This window comes from Salarias fasciatus, chromosome 6 (genome assembly GCF_902148845.1).
Source record: "Salarias fasciatus chromosome 6, fSalaFa1.1, whole genome shotgun sequence".
In the NCBI taxonomy this organism is placed as follows: domain Eukaryota; kingdom Metazoa; phylum Chordata; class Actinopteri; order Blenniiformes; family Blenniidae; genus Salarias; species Salarias fasciatus.
This window is the reverse complement of record NC_043750.1, coordinates 350,662-370,523: the sequence shown is the minus strand read 5'-3', so window position 1 is coordinate 370,523 and position 19,862 is coordinate 350,662. Positions and strand designations below refer to the sequence as shown.

At 50.4% G+C, this 19,862-nt stretch overlaps 1 protein-coding gene across 1 annotated transcript in view; it reads right to left on the bottom strand.

Annotated features, from left to right (window-relative positions):
- Window positions 1–16,191, bottom strand: part of LOC115390648 (potassium voltage-gated channel subfamily H member 1-like) — a 33,750-nt gene extending 17,559 nt beyond the window's left edge. The window contains exons 1-6 of the mRNA XM_030094579.1: window positions 16,082–16,191; window positions 11,580–11,703; window positions 9,741–9,847; window positions 7,452–7,580; window positions 6,574–6,692; window positions 4,408–4,800 (exon numbers count right to left, since the gene is read on the bottom strand). Coding sequence (XP_029950439.1) covers window positions 4,408–4,800; window positions 6,574–6,692; window positions 7,452–7,580; window positions 9,741–9,847; window positions 11,580–11,703; window positions 16,082–16,154 — 945 coding nt within the window. The 5' untranslated portion in view covers window positions 16,155–16,191. The remainder of the gene's footprint in view (window positions 1–4,407; window positions 4,801–6,573; window positions 6,693–7,451; window positions 7,581–9,740; window positions 9,848–11,579; window positions 11,704–16,081) is intronic.
- Between the last annotated feature and the right edge of the window lie 3,671 nt (window positions 16,192–19,862).

Sequence of the window (19,862 nt, the reverse complement as noted above, 5' to 3'; positions counted from 1 at the left end):
AAACTCATAGAATGTGGCCACGCCCCCAGAGTAATGTGGCCCCGCCCCCTGGTCCTATCAGAACTTTAAAGCTGCATTTAAGCTGCATTAGCGCCTCCTGCTGACCTGAGAGAGAAACGAGCTACTCTAGCTTTATTCCTAACATGATTACAAACAGTCTGAGTTATATTTTTAATATGTAGGATAAAATTCAGCTCACAGTCAAAAATCACTCACAGGTTTTTAACAGACTGGACAAACAGGACATACAGCCGGGACATGTGGACGTCCTGGGACTAGATCAGTGTGGACGGACGGTATCAACGGATGGTGGACGACGAGATGCAAGCTACCGATAACAAGACGAGGAACCTCCTCACACTGCAGGAGGGCTCCACCTAGGGCGGGGCGATATGGCAAAAAAATGATCACGATTTTTTTTTTTCATATCATTCAATCTCGATTAAAATCACGATTTGCTATATTGTTTTTAAACCAGTTTTAAAGCATCTGCACTGAAAACTAGAACTATAGAATAGTTTAACATTTTATTAACAAACCAAGCAAATAGCAATGCAAATTAAATAATATAAACATAGAAGAATATAAGAACAATCTCACTTAACAGTGCACTAAATGGGAAAAAAAATCTAGCACCAAGACAATAAAATCCTGCGATGCAGCGTTTTTTCAGTAAAAGAGAAGAACTGAACCATCGTTAGTTAAAGTGTGACAGTTTACAGCCCTGAGGATTGTTGTTGCTATAAAAGATTAAAAAACTAAAGGAACCGCCTGGAGATAATGAAGGTGCTTTAGGATGGAAACATTATTTTCAAGTTGTGATGCTAAATATGCTGCTGTCATCATTAATGCTTGCATCAAATGTACAAAATTTAAATAATCTAGATTGGACAGATTAGATTTAAAATGTAACGGTGCAAAACTACAATAATATAAAAAAAAAATAGACAAAATTAATCATTTTCTCCTCTTACAATGTTGCTCGTATGGTGCAGTGGCCTGAAAAGACGACACTGGCTGCGTTTACGTGCAGTCAATATTCGTGTTAAGATAAATATTCTGGTTTCTGAAACATTTGGAATAACCCCAGGAGATCCTCATTCAGACCACGGCCACAGGCGACACCATGACTGCAATTGCACTTCATGCCACTAGGTGTGCTGTTTGCATATTCAACCTTATTTTACACAGACAACACAGAAGAAGACCGGCGCTGCAGCCGCTGCAGGCTCTCTGCATGTTGTTAGAAACAGAGTGTTAGCGGCAAGAAGTGGTGATATGTTCAACGATGTGATGCACCGTCATTTCCAGTAAAAGAGAAGAACTGAACGATCGTTAGTTAAACTGTATCACAAGTAGTTCCTGGACTCAAAAGACCAGATTCTTTGCGGATCGGTGAGCTGGCAGCGGTGAGCTAGCAGCGGTGAGCTAGCAGCGGTGAGCTAGCAGCAGTGTGCTAGCGGCGGTGCGGGTGGAGCAGCCTGTCCTGTCAGCAGCAGCCTCATCTTCAGAGGATAACGCCAATACATGGCTGACTTCCTCTGCTTCACTGCTCCACGTTCAGCTCCATCTCTGTTTACTTCTCAGACAACTTGCAGGCGGAAGTTGAGCAGGAAAAAGTCGACTGTGTCACGCACATTTCTGCCATGTCTGATCGAGTAAATGTGCTCACAGCTGATCACCGTGATTGACTGGAAATTAATCACCAATCACAATCATATAATCGCCCAGGCCTAGTTCCACCCCAAGTCCAGCATCCTGAGGCTGGAGGCCGAGGACTGGTGAGGGTCAAAGGTCAAAGCCACCATCCAGGAGGAAACATCCTCCCTCCAACACCTCCAGAACATGACCCAGTGAGAACCTGCTCAGTGAATGCCTCAGACAGTGGAACCCCGAGAGAACCAGGAGCCAGAGGAGGATCATGGGAAGACAATCCCCTACACAACATGTATAGAGACAGACCATCACAGCAGGGGGCCAGATGGAGAACCCCCCGAAAGACGTGGAGAACCACCAAGACCAGATCCTGAGGGACTTCAAGATTCAGACTGACTAACTGCTGATGGCCAATCAGCCTGACATGGTGATGGAGGAGAACCAGGAGAACCAGGAGAACCAGGAGAACCAGGAGAAGAGAGCAGTAGTGAGAGTGTATCAATCCCAGTGACAGAACATCAGGAACAGGAACCGCTGGAGAACCACCAAGGACTGAAGAGCAGCTGGAGGAGATGAAGGCTGTGACGGCAGCAGTGGTCCAGGAGTGATGGGGGGAGGGGCAGGAACCCCCCAGCTGGAGGCATGGCTCCAGGAAAGACCAGGACCACATCTGAGATCTCTGTCCAGAAGACCAGTGCTAGAACAGCTGAGATCCTGCAGAACCCTCCAGCTCCCAGGACTCTAGTAGATCCTGCAGAACCCTCCAGCTCCAGGACTCTGGTAGATCCTGCAGAACCCTCCAGCTCCAGGACTCTAGTAGATCCTGCAGAACCCTCCAGCTCCCAGGACTCTAGTAGATCCTGCAGAACCCTCCAGCTCCAGGACTCTGGTAGATCCTGCAGAACCCTCCAGCTCCAGGACTCTGGTAGATCCTGCAGAACCCTCCAGCTCCAGGACTCAGAGGACCCCAGCTATGTTTTTTTCTTGAAGTTGTCATTTGAAGAGTGGTGAGCAGATCATCCTGCGGTGGGCTTCAGAACGCCTCGTCTTATCTTTAGCTACATTCATTGATCCTTATAGTCCTGGCTTGTTCTTTTTGACTTCAGTCATCCAGTTTATGAAACAGGAGCCGACAGGATGATAGAAAATAAAACTCCCTAACACTTCTGCAATATGTTCATATCTTATTGGAGAAGTTCAAAAGTGGAGGTGAATCATTTGAAATGAGTCACTCTCGTGCAGGCGTGTGGAAGGCAGATCTGGCTTGTTTCTTTCTGTCAGCTCACTCTGCAGGTCTCTCTTATGTAACAGGAGTGATGCTGAAGCTGTGACGGAGCAGAATCTCATGTCTGGAGTGATCGGCACCTTAAACCTGGCCGTTCAGCCAAACGCCCAGCAGAGGATGGAGGATGCTTCCTCCTCCACAATCACATCCTCTCCCTGCTCATCTGTCACATCACACCACTCAGCACCCAGTCCCTCCTGGAAAGGGAACACCCACAATGCACCAGTGCTCCGTCAGCAGTCCTCCCTAAAGGTCCTGAGCATCAGCTGTGCCTGCAGGGAGAACCGACGCTCCGGAGGACAGGAAACACCTCTCAGTTGCTGCTGTGGGGGACATTTGCAGTTGCTGTGGCGGTCAGCACTGCAGGCCGGTCTTTCTGGACCTGGAGGACGGAAGGCCAAGGTGTGGATTCCCTCGCCTGCAGGCTGAGCTCGCTCCGAGCTGACTCTGCCGTCCTGTCAGACTGATTCCACTTTGTTCATGTGAACACTGACTGTGAAGGATGGAGTTCCTCAGGGTTCCTTGTTAGGACCCATATGTTTGGAAACACTGTGTTCATTTGACTGTGAGACGTCAGCTCTATTCATATTTGCATTCTGGCCAAGTTTTAAGGAGATCATGCTCAATAACGGACTGTAAGGTGTGGACAGGCAGCGACATGGCGTTCACACAGCTCAGGTCATCAGGAAGGAGCTAATCATCTGACTTCTGCGTCAGCGTGACGACAAAATCACTTCACTGTGAATCTGTAACGACAACTCATCATTCAGAGGGATCATGGACCAGACGTTTTCCTGGAATCCTTCATTTTGTCCTGCACTTTAATTTGCACATGAAGCAGAAGCTGTATGTGTTGGTGTGCTGGTGTGTTGGTGTGTTGGTGTGTTGGTGTGCTGGTGTGCTGGTGTGCTGGTGTGCTGGTGTGCTGGTGTGTTGGTGTGTTGGTGTGCTGGTGTGCTGGTGTGCTGGTGTGCTGGTGTGCTGGTGTGTTGGTGTGTTGGTGTGCTGGTGTGTTGGTGTGTTGGTGTGTTGGTGTGTTGGTGTGTTGGTGTGCTGGTGTGTTGTGTGCTGGTGTGTTGGTGTGTTGGTGTGTTGGTGTGCTGGTGTGTTGTGTGCTGGTGTGTTGGTGTGTTGGTGTGCTGGTGTGCTGGTGTGTTGGTGTGTTGGTGTGTTGGTGTGCTGGTGTGTTGGTGTGCTGGTGTGTTGGTGTGCTGGTGTGCTGGTGTGCTGGTGTGTTGGTGTGTTGGTGTGTTGGTGTGTTGGTGTGCTGGTGTGCTGGTGTGTTGGTGTGTTGGTGTGTTGGTGTGTTGGTGTGTTGGTGTGTTGGTGTGTTGGTGTGTTGGTGTGCTGGTGTGTTGGTGTGTTGGTGTGTTGGTGTGTTGGTGTGTTGGTGTGTTGGTGTGCTGGTGTGCTGGTGTGTTGGTGTGCTGGTGTGTTGGTGTGCTGGTGTGTTGGTGTCCACTGACCTCGTCCACGTTCTCAAAGGCGTTGATCACGTCGTAGGGCAGACAGGACAGCAGGTCGATGACGAACCAGGTCCTGACGTAGTTCATGCGGATGAGCTTGGGGTCGGAGATGACTTCTCCGGCTGGACCCACGAAGGTGGTGTGGAAGTTCAGGACGATGTCCACCAGGAAGATCACGTCCACGATGCTGTCCACCACCAGCCAGGTGACGTTGTTCTGCTTGGTCTTGAAGGAGACGTTGTAGGGCACCATGATGGCGGTGTAGAAGGTGAGGATGAGGATGACCCAGTCCCACGTGGTTTTGAAGAGGCAGTAATGCAGAATGATGTGTGGCGGCGTCTTCGGGGTCTCCTGTTTGTACTGAGGCAAGATGTCTGAACCCAGCTGAAGAACCTGGAACAAAGCAGAGCCAGGCGGTTAGCTTGTGCTGTCTGGAAACAAAAGGCACGTTTTCCATTACACGCTCCTCCACTCCACTCAGCGCCCGCCATTTCCATTCCAGTGGAGGTGGGGAGGTCGTCCAGGCGGTGATGTACCGGCTGCTCGGTCTGAGAGAGCCAGAGGAATCCTTCAGCAGAGCCAAGCAGAGGATGGAGCTAATGCTAGTCTGCTACAGCCGTCATGTTTAAGTCTGGTGTACAGATGACATGTCTCCAGTGAGCCCTGGACCTCCAGGTCTCCCCCATCCCAGAATGGGACATGTCAAAGCAAAGTGAGGGGGGAGAGGGCTGAGGAATTCACAAGCATACATACACCCAAAGGTACCAGGCAGTGACAGCCAACCATCATGACGGTTTTCAGTGTGTGAATATGAATGATTGGATTTATAATGACAAGTGTTGAGAAATGTTGCAATGAAACAATCATAAAAGATAAAGAGAATCACGAGACGGAATTGTAGAGAAGAAAGATGCAAACAGCTGATATCTGGTATTTGAGGCTCGAGCGTCACCGGAGGATCATCAACTGCTCCAAAGTTTCACAGCCAGAAAGTATTCAACATGCCAATTAAACTGGATCTGCATACAGGCTGCAGTGCATCACACACACACACACACACACACACACACACACACACACACACACACACACACACACACACACACACACACACACACACACACACACACACACACACACACACACACACACACACACAGCTTGGGTGAGGCTCTCCACGCTCTCCTGTTTCAAGCAGCACTGTTCCTTCAACCGTTTTTGTGAAAAAGGGAAACCATCTGATAAAGGAGGTTTTGCCTCACTTCTGGTATTTAGAACATTCTCAAAGATAATTTGTCATCTTCAGATGTTCCATAGCATAACGGCCTGCAATCAAACTATGAGGTTATGAACCGCCCTGATTTAAAAGAATGAAGGAACTATCCGACAGTCACAGCTTGATTCAGGTGATCCAGGTGAAACCTGAATGGCAGTACCAGGTCAGGAAGCTCCTCCGAAACCTGGCAGGTTTCAGGTTTCCCTGTCAATCAAAGCTCCAGAGAAAAGAGGCCTGGGGCAAAAGACCTGGACTCGACTCCACCACCACCCCAGTCTGTCAGCCCAGAGGCAAAGCACCCAATCTCCATGCATACCGCCAAGATGAGTTCTCAACCACCGTCTATTCATTTTACTGTTCAGCCAAAACTGGGCTTCTGCCATCAAAAAGTTTTTACAGTTCCCTGGAGACAGACCCAGGTACCCCATCACGTCCTCAGACGGCCCCCTGCACTCCCCGGGAAACAGAATCCTCCTAGGCCAGAGCATATCCACCCCAGATGGAGCAGGACGCCACCCGGCCCTCGATGGGCCGCTGGACGGCGCCCCAGACTGTATCTGATGGTGACCAACAACTGCTCTGCAAGGCCAATGCTACAGAGCGTACAGTCTCAGGTCAAGTGAACCAACAACAAGTTCCGTCATCAAGCCAAGGTTTCCAGCACCATGCGGAGGGCAGTCCATGACCAGAGGCCCTTCCTTCTTCTCAATGAGCAGCTGATTCCAGAGCCCATGCTCACAGCTTCGCTGTATCTAGCAGTCGAGGCTCCTTTCCCTCCAGCAAGGTGACGTTCAAACTGGATTCCTCCATGGAGAGTGCCTTCGAAAATATCACCACCATAATGCAGAGTTCTGTCCTTCATGTTTAATCTTCAGGACAGGAAGTCTCACCTCAGCCAGCCGTGAATGTTTGTGAACGTTCTCGCCTTTCTGGACCGCCGGCGTGAGCTGCTGAAGAACTCCTCGAGAGCTGGTCAGCGCACGAGTCAGACGGGCAAATTTACCCCATCCTGCTGGCGAGAGAGAGCAGAGGCAATGAAGACAGTCTTTCAGACGAAGAGAGAGAGACTGCCTCTGAGAGACATGACAAACATGGCCTGCTGTTTCGGTTGATGAGTATGAGTATGTAACGATTTCCTCCAGAACGCTTTAGCTTGCAGTGTGACAGCCCCACATTTCCCTCCTTTTAGAAAGAGGCCAAACAACAACATGTAAACATATAATTAGATTAATAGCATCACTAACAGTGCTAGCATAGTCCTGCTAACAGCAGCACTAGCATCATATGCCTGCATTGTGTGTTTTTGTTTGATCCTGGATTCTGGTCACACTGCCCCCTATAGGCTGCTCATAGCAGCTCTTAGCCAGGGTTTAATGCAGGTAAATGAAGATGTATTCAAAATGTAGAGAGAGAAGTTCTTGTAAATTCCCAGCTGTGTGTGAACACGGCCTCAGTCTCCTCAGTTGAAGTGCCTTGATTTAAAGTTGTAAACAACTAGTCAAAGGAGTATATTTGACAGCCATTTTCTGGACGAGACGACCACAGAAACCATGAAGCACTGAGAGGAAACCTGTTTCATGCTTCACTAATGGCAAAAGAACCGGAGGACAATGAATTTAAAAGAAAAGAGCACAATAGCATTTTCTTTTGTTTTTACTGTCACTCATTCGTCACTGCAGATCAGTGAGAAGGGTCTTTTACAGCTGTCTACTTTGATTCTTTACAGCTGTCCTCCGATGGGAGGAGGGCAGCTGTGAAGGACACTGACCTTTGGAAGAGTCGTCCTCAATGGGCTGCTTGAAGGCCGTGATATCGCTGAAGGTGCAGAGAAACAAGACCACTTTGTCCTGCTCGTTCCTGATCGGAGCGATCTTCACGAAAAACCACACCGGCATCCCTGCAGGGCCGACACCGACGGGAGGAGACATCACAGAGAAAATGGAGTTCAGCCTGAAGCAGAACGTCTCGGGTTCATGTTACACTCAATGAAATGCTTCCAGGTGAGAAGACGACCGTCTCAGACTGCTGTAGCTACAGCGTGACGGTCTGGAAACCTGCCTGTAAAGCTCAGTCTGCCCCAGGGAGTCGTTAATACACCAATCGATCGATCGATTACAGTCGGCTGCTTCAAGTCGGGGATCACAATTAACTGGCTTCAATTCTGTATGAGTGGTCTTTATGGTCTTTCTTCAGGGACGGCCACAGTTCTTCACTGCCACTGTTCCTTCACATGGCGCCATCGTGGGGAAAAGTCTCAATATCATTTCTTCAAATGTCGGATTCCTCTTATTCCTATACAATGTATTGTTATTGGCATTTTTTAAACGTATCAGAAAGTGCTGGTTAAACGTCACTTCAGGTTGATCCTCCATGATGCACAGAGCCTCAGCAGTTTGGAATTCTACAGCAGACATGCTTACAGGAGGACTGTCCAGGAAACAGCATCCTTTCTGTTTTAAAGGTTCCTGTTCTCAGAATCATCGCTGTGTTGTGGAAACAACAGGAATGTGACTGCCTGCATGGAGTTCTAATTTAACTGATGAACTGCCATCATCAGGAGGCGAACGCCACGAAACACTGAGACTAAGTCATTTTTTTCACATTTGATTGGTGAGAAAGGGTGAAATGCAAAGAGAATTCAGGAAGTAGACTACGACAGAATCAAAATGTGGTTAGAGGACAGCTGGAAAATAAAAAGGGCAAGGAGGAAACAGGGCTCGGAGGACTTGGACGTCCTGACAGAAACCACTGTGGCTGAAAATAAACGCCTGATGAGAAGAGGCTCGTGTCTCAAAGTTTTCTTTCTCATTAAGCAGAAGTCAGTAACAGCGGCACGGCAGCAGACGGGCCGATCTCCTGGTGGACAGACTTGTCTTTCAGTGTCCAGGTCCCAACATGACATGAGCCAGGAGCTTTGGATGTTATTAACAGAGATGTGGTGAAATCCTCCCCTCCACCGCCGCGCCATTGTTTTCCTCTTTAGTTTGCCATGGAGACTTGACAGTATTTTCTCAGGGCTTGGCCTATAAACTGACACAAAAACAGGACTGTGATAAAATTGAGGTCAGGGACGATGAGCTTCCAGAGCAGTGGGCACGACGGGCGTCAGCCAGCTCTGGATCAGACAAGCCGAGGCCCTCTGTTTGACAACAGGACAGGACTTCACACTGATGCCATCACTCACATTTCGCTGCCTAGCCTAGCATAAATAAACACATCTACAGGTGTGTGTTCGAGAGTCGTAACAGGATGTGTTAGTAGGTGTCAGGAAGGTGTTCAGGAAGGTTAGATCAAGTGAAGTAACCTGGTGCAATGCTGAGCTTTGGCTTGTAGAGGCTCAGAACCTTCACTGGATGGAAAATAACAGGAACTCTTTACAGATGTCGAGGACTGATGGCGAGGGTTTTTCCCCCCAATTCCTAAATAAACAGCACACAGTACACAGCAGATATATCGGTCGAATGTTTCATTCCTTAAAGCTCGTGTCCGGAGTTTCCGTTCGTTTCCAACATATGCATCATTTTTTTAAAGAGCTTAAATGTGTCAGTCTGGTTCAACACTACAATATAATATTAGCATAAAGCAATATAAACATGTATTTATGAGCCCCGCCTTCGTCTCATAGACCCCCATGTTATCCAAAAAAGCGCCGGTCAGTGTCAGCCAATAGATTTCGAGCTTCCGCCTTGTCGTGTTGTCAATCAAAGTGTGGAGCAGCCAGAGAGCACGGCCACTCGCCCAGCAGAGGAGAGTTAGCTCTGCAGCAGATATATCCACAGTCTGCTGAACATCCACCGGAAACAGCTCAACATGGAGGATGCTGCAGGACTCAGAGGCTCTCATTTTCACCCGACGGATAATGCACATACATTATTAAAGGGGCGTGGCTTGGTCGCTCATGAAAGCAGAGGGAGGGCGGAGCCTCGAGACATTGGATTAAAAAAACCTTTCTCTTTCAAAACTCCGGACACGAGCTTTAATGTTGAATTTGGAATTTTGGGTTTGACCCCATGTGGGTCAAACCTTGGAACGAACTGAATACAGCTGAAGTACTCACGGTTCTTCTTGTACATCAGAATCTCAAAAGAGTTCATCTCGTAGTTCTCAAAGGTCTGTTGCACCTTGTCACTGGTCTCCTTGTCTGTCAGCTCTCCGTACATGAAGCTGTGGAGGAAAGCCAGACCGCACTGAGCCCTGGTGTGGCGGTGAACAGTGAGTGACGTGGTGAACAGTGAGTGGCGTGGTGAACAGTCAGTGGTGTGGTGAACAGTGAGTGGTGTGGTGAACAGTGAGTGGCGTGGTGAACAGTGAGTGGTGTGGTGAACAGTCAGTGGAATGGTGAACAGTCGGCGGTGTGGTGAACAGTCAGCGGTGTGATGAACAGTGAGCGGCGTGGTGAACAGTCGGTGGTGTGGTGAACAGTCAGCGGTGTGGTGAACAGTGAGTGGCGTGGTGAACAGTGAGTGGTGTGGTGAACAGTCAGTGGAATGGTGAACAGTCGGCGGTGTGGTGAACAGTCAGCGGTGTGGTGAACAGTGAGCGGCGTGGTGAAAAGTCGGCGGTGTGGTGAACAGTCGGCGGCGTGGTGAACAGTCGGCGGCGTGGTTAACAGTCGGCCGTGTGGTGAACAGTGAGTGGTGTGGTGAACAGTGAGTGGCGTGGTGAACAGTCGGTGGCGTGGTGAACAGTCGGCGGCGCGGTGAACAGTCGGCGGTGTGGTGAACAGTCAGTGGCGTGGTGAACAGTCGGCGGTGTGGTGAACAGTCGGCGGTGTGGTGAACAGTGAGTGGCGTGGTGAACAGTCGGCGGTGTGGTGAACAGTGAGTGGCGTGGTGAACAGTCAGTGGTGTGGTGAACAGTGAGTGGCGTGGTGAACAGTGAGTGGTGTGGTGAACAGTCAGTGGAATGGTGAACAGTCGGCGGTGTGGTGAACAGTCAGCGGTGTGGTGAACAGTGAGTGGTGTGGTGAACAGTGAGCGGAGTGGTGAACAGTCGGTGGTGTGGTGAACAGTCAGTGGTGTGGTGAACAGTGAGTGGCGTGGTGAAAAGTCGGCGGTGTGGTGAACAGTCGGCGGTGTGGTGAACAGTCGGCGGCGTGGTTAACAGTCGGCCGTGTGGTGAACAGTGAGTGGTGTGGTGAACAGTGAGTGGCGTGGTGAACAGTCGGTGGCGTGGTGAACAGTCGGCGGCATGGTGAACAGTCGGCGGTGTGGTGAACAGTCAGCGGCGTGGTGAACAGTCGGCGGTGTGGTGAACAGTCAGTGGCGTGGTGAACAGTCGGCGGTGTGGTGAACAGTCGGCGGTGTGGTGAACAGTGAGTGGCGTGGTGAACAGTCGGCGGTGTGGTGAACAGTGAGTGGCGTGGTGAACAGTCAGTGGTGTGGTGAACAGTGAGTGGCGTGGTGAACAGTGAGTGGCATGGTGAACAGTCAGTGGTGTGGTGAACAGTGAGTGGCGTGGTGAACAGTGAGTGGTGTGGTGAACAGTGAGTGGCGTGGTGAACAGTCAGTGGTGTGGTGAACAGTGAGTGGCGTGGTGAACAGTGAGTGGCGCGGTGAACAGTGAGTGGCGTGGTGAACAGTGAGTGGTGTGGTGAACAGTCGGCGGTGTGGTGAACAGTCGGCGGTGTGGTGAACAGTCAGTGGCGTGGTGAATAGTCGGCGGTGTGGTGAACAGTGAGTGGCGCGGTGAACAGTCAGTGGCGTGGTGAACAGTGAGTGGTGTGGTGAACAGTGAGTGGTGTGGTGAACAGTGAGTGGCGCGGTGAACAGTGAGTGGCGCGGTGAACAGTGAGTGGTGTGGTGAACAGTGAGTGGTGTGGTGAACAGTGAGTGGCGTGGTGAACAGTGAGTGGTGCGGTGAACAGTGGCGAAGCGTCGGCGCTGTGCTGACGTACCTGCAGGTGCTGCTCTTCTGCATGACCTCTGCTCGGTGGTAACCTGACAACTTGCAGAAGCCGTCGTTGCTGTAGACGATGGGCCAGTCCACGATCTGAGCATTTCCCAGCACGAAGTTGGTGTCTGAGCAGAAGACAGGAAGCAGGGAGAAGAGCTGCTGAACCGAGGCTGCCGTGCTTCTAACAGTAACGTGAAGAGAACAGGCAGAACCCTGAGCCTGCACCGGACCGGACTGGACCGGACATGATCGGACAAGACATGACGGGACAAGACAAGATGGGACCAGACCAGATCAGAGCAGACTGGACCAGACTGGACCAGACTTGACCAGACTGGACCGGACTGAACCAAACCGCACCACACCGGACGGGACTAGAGCAGACTGGGCCAGATGAGACTAGACCAGACCAGACAGACAATACCGGACCAGATTGGACCGGACCGGATTGGACAAGACAGGACGGGACAAGACAAGATGGGACCAGACAAGACAGCACCAGACTGGACCAGATGAGACCGCACCAGACCGGACCAGACCAGAGCAGACTGGACCGGACCGGATCAGACTGGAACAGACTGGACCAGACTTGACCAGACTGGACTGGACCAGACCAAACCGCACCAGACCGGACAGGATTAGATCAGACCAGACCAGACAATACCAGACCAGACTGGAACAGCGCAGATCAGACCAGACTGGACTGGACCCGACCAGATCAGACCGTAGTAGACCAAACTGGACTAGACCAAACCAGATCAGACCTTATCAGATTCCTCCAGAACAAACCGCATCAAACCGAACCGAACCGGACCGGACCAGACCAGACCAGACTGGACTGGGACTCTGCCCAGATGGAGGACTTGAGGTATTTGGTGCCTGCTGGCTTGGTGGTGGGAGGAGGGCTGAGGGCTGAGACAGGAGGACAGTGTGTCTCAGAAGTTTTCAGAAGTTCTGAAAGAAAAAGGAGAGGATAAATTGGGCTTTTGTGCAGATAACTGCTGAAATGAAATATCCCGCCGTATTTTGCTGTTTTGAACACTTTGATTTCTGTGACCGTATGAATGTCGGCCGGGTATTTTCAGGCCCGTGTATCTGTGGAACTGAGGACACAGGAGACGTGTCCACAGGTCCTGTCCTCTTCACACCCTGGAGCTCAACCAGCAGGACAAGTAACACGACCCGATGAAGACGCTGAAGAAGAAGCTCTGAGACGCCTCCACCTGGACTGAGCCGTCCCAGGTCCGAGTCCCACGTCTGGACCGTCAGTGTCCAGAACGTCCGTGTCCACCCTGTCGGAGCTCACCGGCGTCTCTGAACACTTCCTTTCAAGCAGGCCCGGCCTTAACCAGTCCGGCGCCCTAGGCAAGAGTTTGATTCTGAGGTGGAGGTACCAGGAGGAGCGCTTGATTCTGAGGTGGAGGTACCGGGAGGAGCGCTTGATTCTGAGGTGGAGGTACCAGGAGGAGCGCTTGATTCTGAGGTGGAGGTACCAGGAGGAGCGCTTGATTCTGAGGTGGAGGTACCAGGAGGAGCGCTTGATTCTGAGGTGGAGGTACCAGGAGGAGCGCTTGATTCTGAGGTGGAGGTACCAGGAGGAGCGCTTGATTCTGAGGTGGAGGTACCAGGAGGAGCGCTTGATTCTGAGGTGGAGGTACCAGGAGGAGCGCTTGATTCTGAGGTGGAGGTACCAGGAGGAGCGCTTGATTCTGAGCAGCAGCATCCCTCTCCTGTGATACTCTTAACATTAACGATGAGTCCACAGCTATAAGATCTGGGTGGAGAAGTGACTATTACCAGCAGGGCCAGCGTTAGCTCCCCACATGGCAAATAAAACCTTTAAAAAAAGAATGAAAGAAAATGTAAACAGCGTCTGAAATGATCTTGTATAAATTCCCCTGAGGAATGAGAATACCAGTAGTTATCTACATGATCTACATTATTTTCCACAACAGCAAGCCCCTCCACATTATTGACACTGTTTATTTAGGGATTAGCAGCCCTGTCACTTAATCCAGGTTAATGTCACGTTCTGCAGCAGAGACATAATTTATTTCATGCAGCATTACCTCTGTCTTTCTCTTGTTTCTCCTCCTTCTTGGTTTCTTGTTTTTTCTTCCCGGGGCACCAGGACAGTTGTGGTCGTTTTTACATCTGTTCATAAGCTGAGGGGACGTCCAGAAACTGTCATGGAGTGAATCAGGAAGGAGAGGGGAGGGGGGTGGGGTGGGGGGGCATCTGGGGGGCACGGACGACTCAGGAAATAATATGGTGAACTACTGAAATTAATTAATTGTCTTCGCTTAAGAGTACAACAACTACTTAGAAAAATTGTGAAAGTTACACCTTTTCTTCTTTCCCATTCGTACTGCTGGCCAGTGGCGCCGGCGCCCCCGATCTGCTTTCAGGATTCCTCACCTTGCAGCCTGGCAGGAAATCACAGAGAAACTGAAGCACTGCTGGGATGACTGGTGTCCCTCTCCCTCTGTGTGTCTCTGCTGGTCGTCCACACCTCGGAGATATTTATCCACATATTTGTCTCAACACTGTGATTACTGACGGGTTTCATCAGGAAGTCTGAGGTCTGATCAAATCAGAATCACTGACTGAGACAATACTAACCAGGAAACACCGTCTCTGTCCCGCAGCCTGGTGGAACTTCCAGAGCCACCTGGACAGGGTCTCCAAATACCGCCGGGCAGAGGCGGAGCGTGGGTCTCAGCACAGAGGGGGCGGAGCATTCTCGACGGGCCCTTTTGATAGTAATTTTATCATTCAAACAATCCCTCATGCTACCATCAAACAACACACTAATGCTCACTTTTACTGAGCCAAGAAAACCTGTATGCCTCAGAAAGCAGAATAACGTCACAAACCAGTTCACAAACTTGTTCTGAAGAACAAATACACACATGAGTATGTATGCACACACACACACACACACACACACACACACACACACACACACACACACACACACACACACACAAATGCAGCCTGACAGGTGTCATCTCAGAGCGTCCGCTGTCCATGGTGCTGAAAGCTCAGATAAAAACTCACAGGCCACATCTGTACCATCTTTGATACAGCTTAAATATAAAATGAACACAGCTGGTCTAAAATTACACAATCTATTCAGATAGATATAGACACAGCGATCTATATCTTTTGGAATTCATGTATATTAGAAAAAAATAGACTCCCGGTCTCTTACAGTTGAGAGCAACACAAGGCACATTCAGATAGGCAGGTGTTTCAGACCTCAGCATTCTGATAAAGATAATATTTTTGAAGGTTTCACTGACTCACCAGTGGCTCCGATGTTAGGTTTTGGGTCGTACCGCTAGCGGCTAGCATAGTGTTTAGCATACTGTTTAATGCTTAATGCCACAGCCAATCAGCTCTGATGCGTTCATGGACAGTCGTAATGTAAGAATTGTCAAATTGGAGCCCACACCCATATGGTATACCTTCTCACACGCACTGCACATTTTATTACAATAATTTATTTACGAGTAAATGTGAACAAATCACATGAAACGGGGCCGATGACCTTGTGGGCCCTGGAGCGACCAGGGCTCAGGCCCTTTCTGTGTGGAGTTTGCATGTTCTCCCCGCGTGTGCCAGAGTTCTCTCCAGGTTCTCCGGCTTCTTCCCACAGTCCAAACACATGCAGGACAGGTTAATTGGTCACCCTAAACTGGCCCTGACACAGACTGGACACCCATCCAGGCTGGACCCCCCTGAGAAGAGGACCTGTCCAGGCTGGACCCCCCTGAGAAGAGGACCTGTCCAGGCTGGACCCCCCTGAGAAGAGGACCTGTCCAGGCTGGACCCCCCTGAGAAGAGGACCTGTTATTACAGACTTGTTTTTGACACAACAGAGGGAGAAAATACAGGCCATCATGAAACAACGGCATTATAATCGAAATGTGGCATTTCAGATCTTCCCAGAGGAAGAAGTGGATGATCTGGTTTGTGTGAACACTCCTGGATCAGGGTCAAGCCAGCTGGATCAGGGTCAAGCCAGCTGGATCCTGCTGGTATGGTTTGTTTGTTTTGAATTTTTTTAGGATTCAAGGTGAAAAATCAACGTTTTCTGTAAATACTGAGAAAAGACTCTCGGATTTGTTTGAGGGCCACATAAAGGTCAGACTGAATATTAATGATAAGGACAATGGTCCGAATGATGAAGATGATGGATGATGAAGATGATGGGCTCCCAGCGCAACACGCAGCCTGCATGCGGCAGACTCTCCGCACCGCGCCGCCCCGCACGGCACCGCAGCGCACAGCTTCGCACCGTACTGCAGCGCACTGAACCGCTCAGTCCCGCACCGCACCGCTCAGTCCCGCACCGCACCGCTCAGTGCCGCATCGCGCAGCCCAGCACCGCACCGCCACGCACGGCACCACACTGCACCGAACAGCCCCGCACGGCACCGAACCGCTCAGTCCCGCACCGCGCCGCACGGCACCGCACCGTTCAGCCTCGCTGCTTACCGTTAGACCGACGGACGATGTTCTCCAGGAACGTGTTCTGAGGGGCGACCAGACCCCGACGGCCCCCCGCCATCCTGCCGTCTGCTGCGGCGCGAAGGCACGAGACGAGCCTACTGGAGAGAGAGAGAGGGAGAGAGAGGGGGGGCGGAGAGAGAGTGAAGATCTTTCTCTCTCTCTCTCTCTCTCTCTCTCTCTCTCACACACACACACACACACACACACACACACACACACACACACACACACACACACACACACACACACACACACACACACTCATGTCGCCGGGTTTAGACACTTGGAGGACGTCTACAGATGCAGAGGGAGGACATGCAAAGTCCCCAGTGAAGGCTCTCTGTCCTGGACTCAAACCGTGAGCAGTGCAGGGCTGTCCACTGCACCACTGAGCCTGGACATGGACAGCACACGGAGCAGCTGCCAGGGTCTTCATCAGAGCCAGCGTGAGAGGAAGAGGACAGCGAACTCAAACCAGAGGACGACCGTCCCCCTGTCCCCCTGTCCCCCTGTCCCACTGCAGAGCAATGCCATGTTTAACGTCATTTGTTTGTCAGGACTTCTGATGTCCTCCAGCCTGCTGGAAGGACAACTGAGCTCAGCGTCAGGAGGACAGGAGGACAGGGGGTCAGGAGGACAGGGAGACAGGAGGACAGGGGGACAGGGGACAGGAGGTCAGGAGGACAGGAGGACAGGGGGTCAGGAGGACAGGGAGACAGGAGGACAGGGGGACAGGGGTCAGGAGGACAGCAGGACAGGGGGTCAGGAGGACAGGGGGTCAGGGGGACAGGAGGAGAGCAGGTCAGGAGGACAGGAGGACAGGAGGACAGGAGGACTGGAGGACAGGAGGACAGGAGGACAGGAGGACAGGGGGACAGGAGGTCAGGAGGACAGGAGGACAGGGGGACAGGAGGTCAGGAGGACAGCAGGACAGGGGGACAGGAGGAGAGCAGGTCAGGAGGACAGGAGGACAGGAGGACAGGAGGACACTCCTCACCCCACAAGGATCTCCTGACCAGCAGGGTTCTATCTGACACTTCAGGTTCTGCAACTGTGGGGGTAGAACATCATCCATCCATCCTTCCATCCAACATCCATCATCCATCCATCCTTCCATCCATCATCCATCATCCATCATCCATCATCATCATCCATCATCCATCATCCATCATCCATCCATCATCCATCATCCATCCATCCTTCCATCCATCATCCATCATCCATCATCCATCATCCATCATCCATCATCCATCATCCATCATCCATCCATCCTTCCATCCATCATCATCGTCCATCATCCATCATCATCATCATCATCCATCATCCATCATCCATCATCCATCATCCATCCATCATCCATCCATCCAGTGGTTCCTCTCTCCCTCCCAGCTACAGGGGGTGAGGAGCCTGCTGATTGGCTCCTGCTCAGCAGGAGCTCCAAAGCTAAAGCCTGATGGAGCCAGAACCCGGTGCCGGGTCCAGGTGGAGCAGAGTGCTGGATGCTGGTTTCCCTCTAAATAACCGGGTCAAACCAGGAGAACTGGAGGCTCCCTGTCACTGACGCGTCGTCCTGATCTGACATTCCCTTGATGGTGTTTTCTGCCCGTCTGCAGCTTCTGGAGCCAGCAGAGACCTTCCTCTGGTCTCTCCCACATGTCTCCGGCGGGTCCAGCTGCAGGTCTCTGGCTCTCTCCACCGCTGTGAGCCACAGAGCTGTGAATCCAGCAGACCTGTACCGCCCCCGAGCGATGCCGAGAAGTACGCTGCTCACACGGAGCGTCAGAGCGGTGCAGAGCGGTGTTCACATGGCGCGTCAGAGCGGTGCAGAGCGGTGTTCAAACAGAGCGTCAGAGCGGTGTTCACACGGACCATCAGAGCGGTGCAGAGCGGTGTTCACACGGAGCGTCAGAGCGGTGCAGAGCGGTGTTCACACGGCGTTCACACGGCGCGTCAGAGCGGTGCAGAGCGGTGTTCACACGGAGCGTCGGGGCGCCCCTTGTACGGCCACGGCGCCCCCCCAAGTACGTGGCGCCGCAGGCAGGGTATTGTTTCGCCTGTAGGACGGACTGGCCCTGATTGTCAGTACCGCTAACATGCTAAATTGTCACTTGAAAGTTGCAGTGCCGGTCCGGCACCAGAATTTTTTTGGTGGAGAATTTGAGATGATGTGACGTAATGCGCCTCCCGCTGGCTGGCCTGACTTGCTTATGTTTCGTTTTGTCCGCCATTACTCCGCCAGATGCTTAACAAGCAACAACTGAGAGGTATTGAGGATGGATCTTCCAGAAAGTAAGAACAGACCGGCTTCTAGCACTGCCACAGCTCCACACAGACACACCAGGCAGAAGACACTGACATTTTACTGCCGCGCTACTAAAAGAGCGAGGAAGGAGTTCCCCTCTTCCGTGCACGTACATGGACACAAGCCACAGGCACGAGTGTTTCACTAAGCTGCAGTTACGCCCAAGGCCTGCAGGGGACGCTGTTTCAAATACAATGTGAAAACTCCTTAATGCACCTTTAAAGTCAATGATGACTTATCGATTATAAAACGGAACATGTGATTAACAAAATGAATGGAGACAGAATCACAAACAGGAACCACTACATTTATCTAAATTATTTAAATGTTCCTGTGTGATAAAATGAGACAAGACACCAATCACATTTCATTTGGAACTGGAGATAATAGTTCTACATTCATGACAGGATAATAAAACACAATCGATGTATGTCAATAAATGTCTGTACTTTGATTTAAAAGCTGCATTTGAAACAGGCTTCTATGGCTGTAGCTCCATCTGCTCTAACGATCAGGGCTCTATGGCGTATGTCTGCCAGTCGCATGGTGCACTAGGTTCCTTTTCTCTGAGAAGTTGCAACAATGTATCATTTTCAACGATGTCATCATGTAATTTTACCTTGATAAGCAAATTAGCCTTGGGAAATTAGATGATGACGTCATTTGGAACGTCCCTGACTGAGGAAATGGCAACATGGTATTGGTTTTAAAGCAACTCACATTTTTAACACAACAAAGTGCGCCATTTTTAATGCAATTATAGGAGATTTAATGCTAATTCTGTCATTTCTTCACAATATGCACTTTCATTGAAATTATTATGACATTGTAAAATGTCTGAAAAAACCACAGCATTCATTTCAGTTCACTTCACTTTTTTACAGATAACAAGCCAAAAGTTAAACATGAGAAAGCAGGAAAAACTTCCTCATAAAAGGAAGAAAGCTGTTTTTTAACGGAAGGGGTGACTATGGGGGGGGGGGGGGGGTACAGAAGAGAGGGTGAGAGGGCAGACTTTAGAAGAGAGACACAGCTTTTATGAGTGATGGATGATGGATAAATTGATGGATGGATGATAGAAGAGTGATGTATGGATCATGGGTGGATGGGTTCCTGCTCTGACCGCAGTCTGGTTATTGGGCTTTGTCTCCCTCTGGCGGTTTCTAGATGTCAGTGCAGAAGGTGTCTGGCAAACAAAAGTAAAACAAACTATTATAACTAACCCTACTATAAATAATTAAATAATCACACACAAACTGAACAATCATTGCCAACACATTGATGCAAAATATCAAGGTTTATCCCGTTATATATAATACACATTTGTCACCCCAGTTTCAGCAGAAACATCTCATGTTAAGTTGTTAGTGAAATTTTGACTGAATATGGAATTTTTAGCGAAGTTTTGTCTTCATGTGGAGTTTTTAAATCAAACTATGTCTTTACGTGAATTTTTTTAGAGGG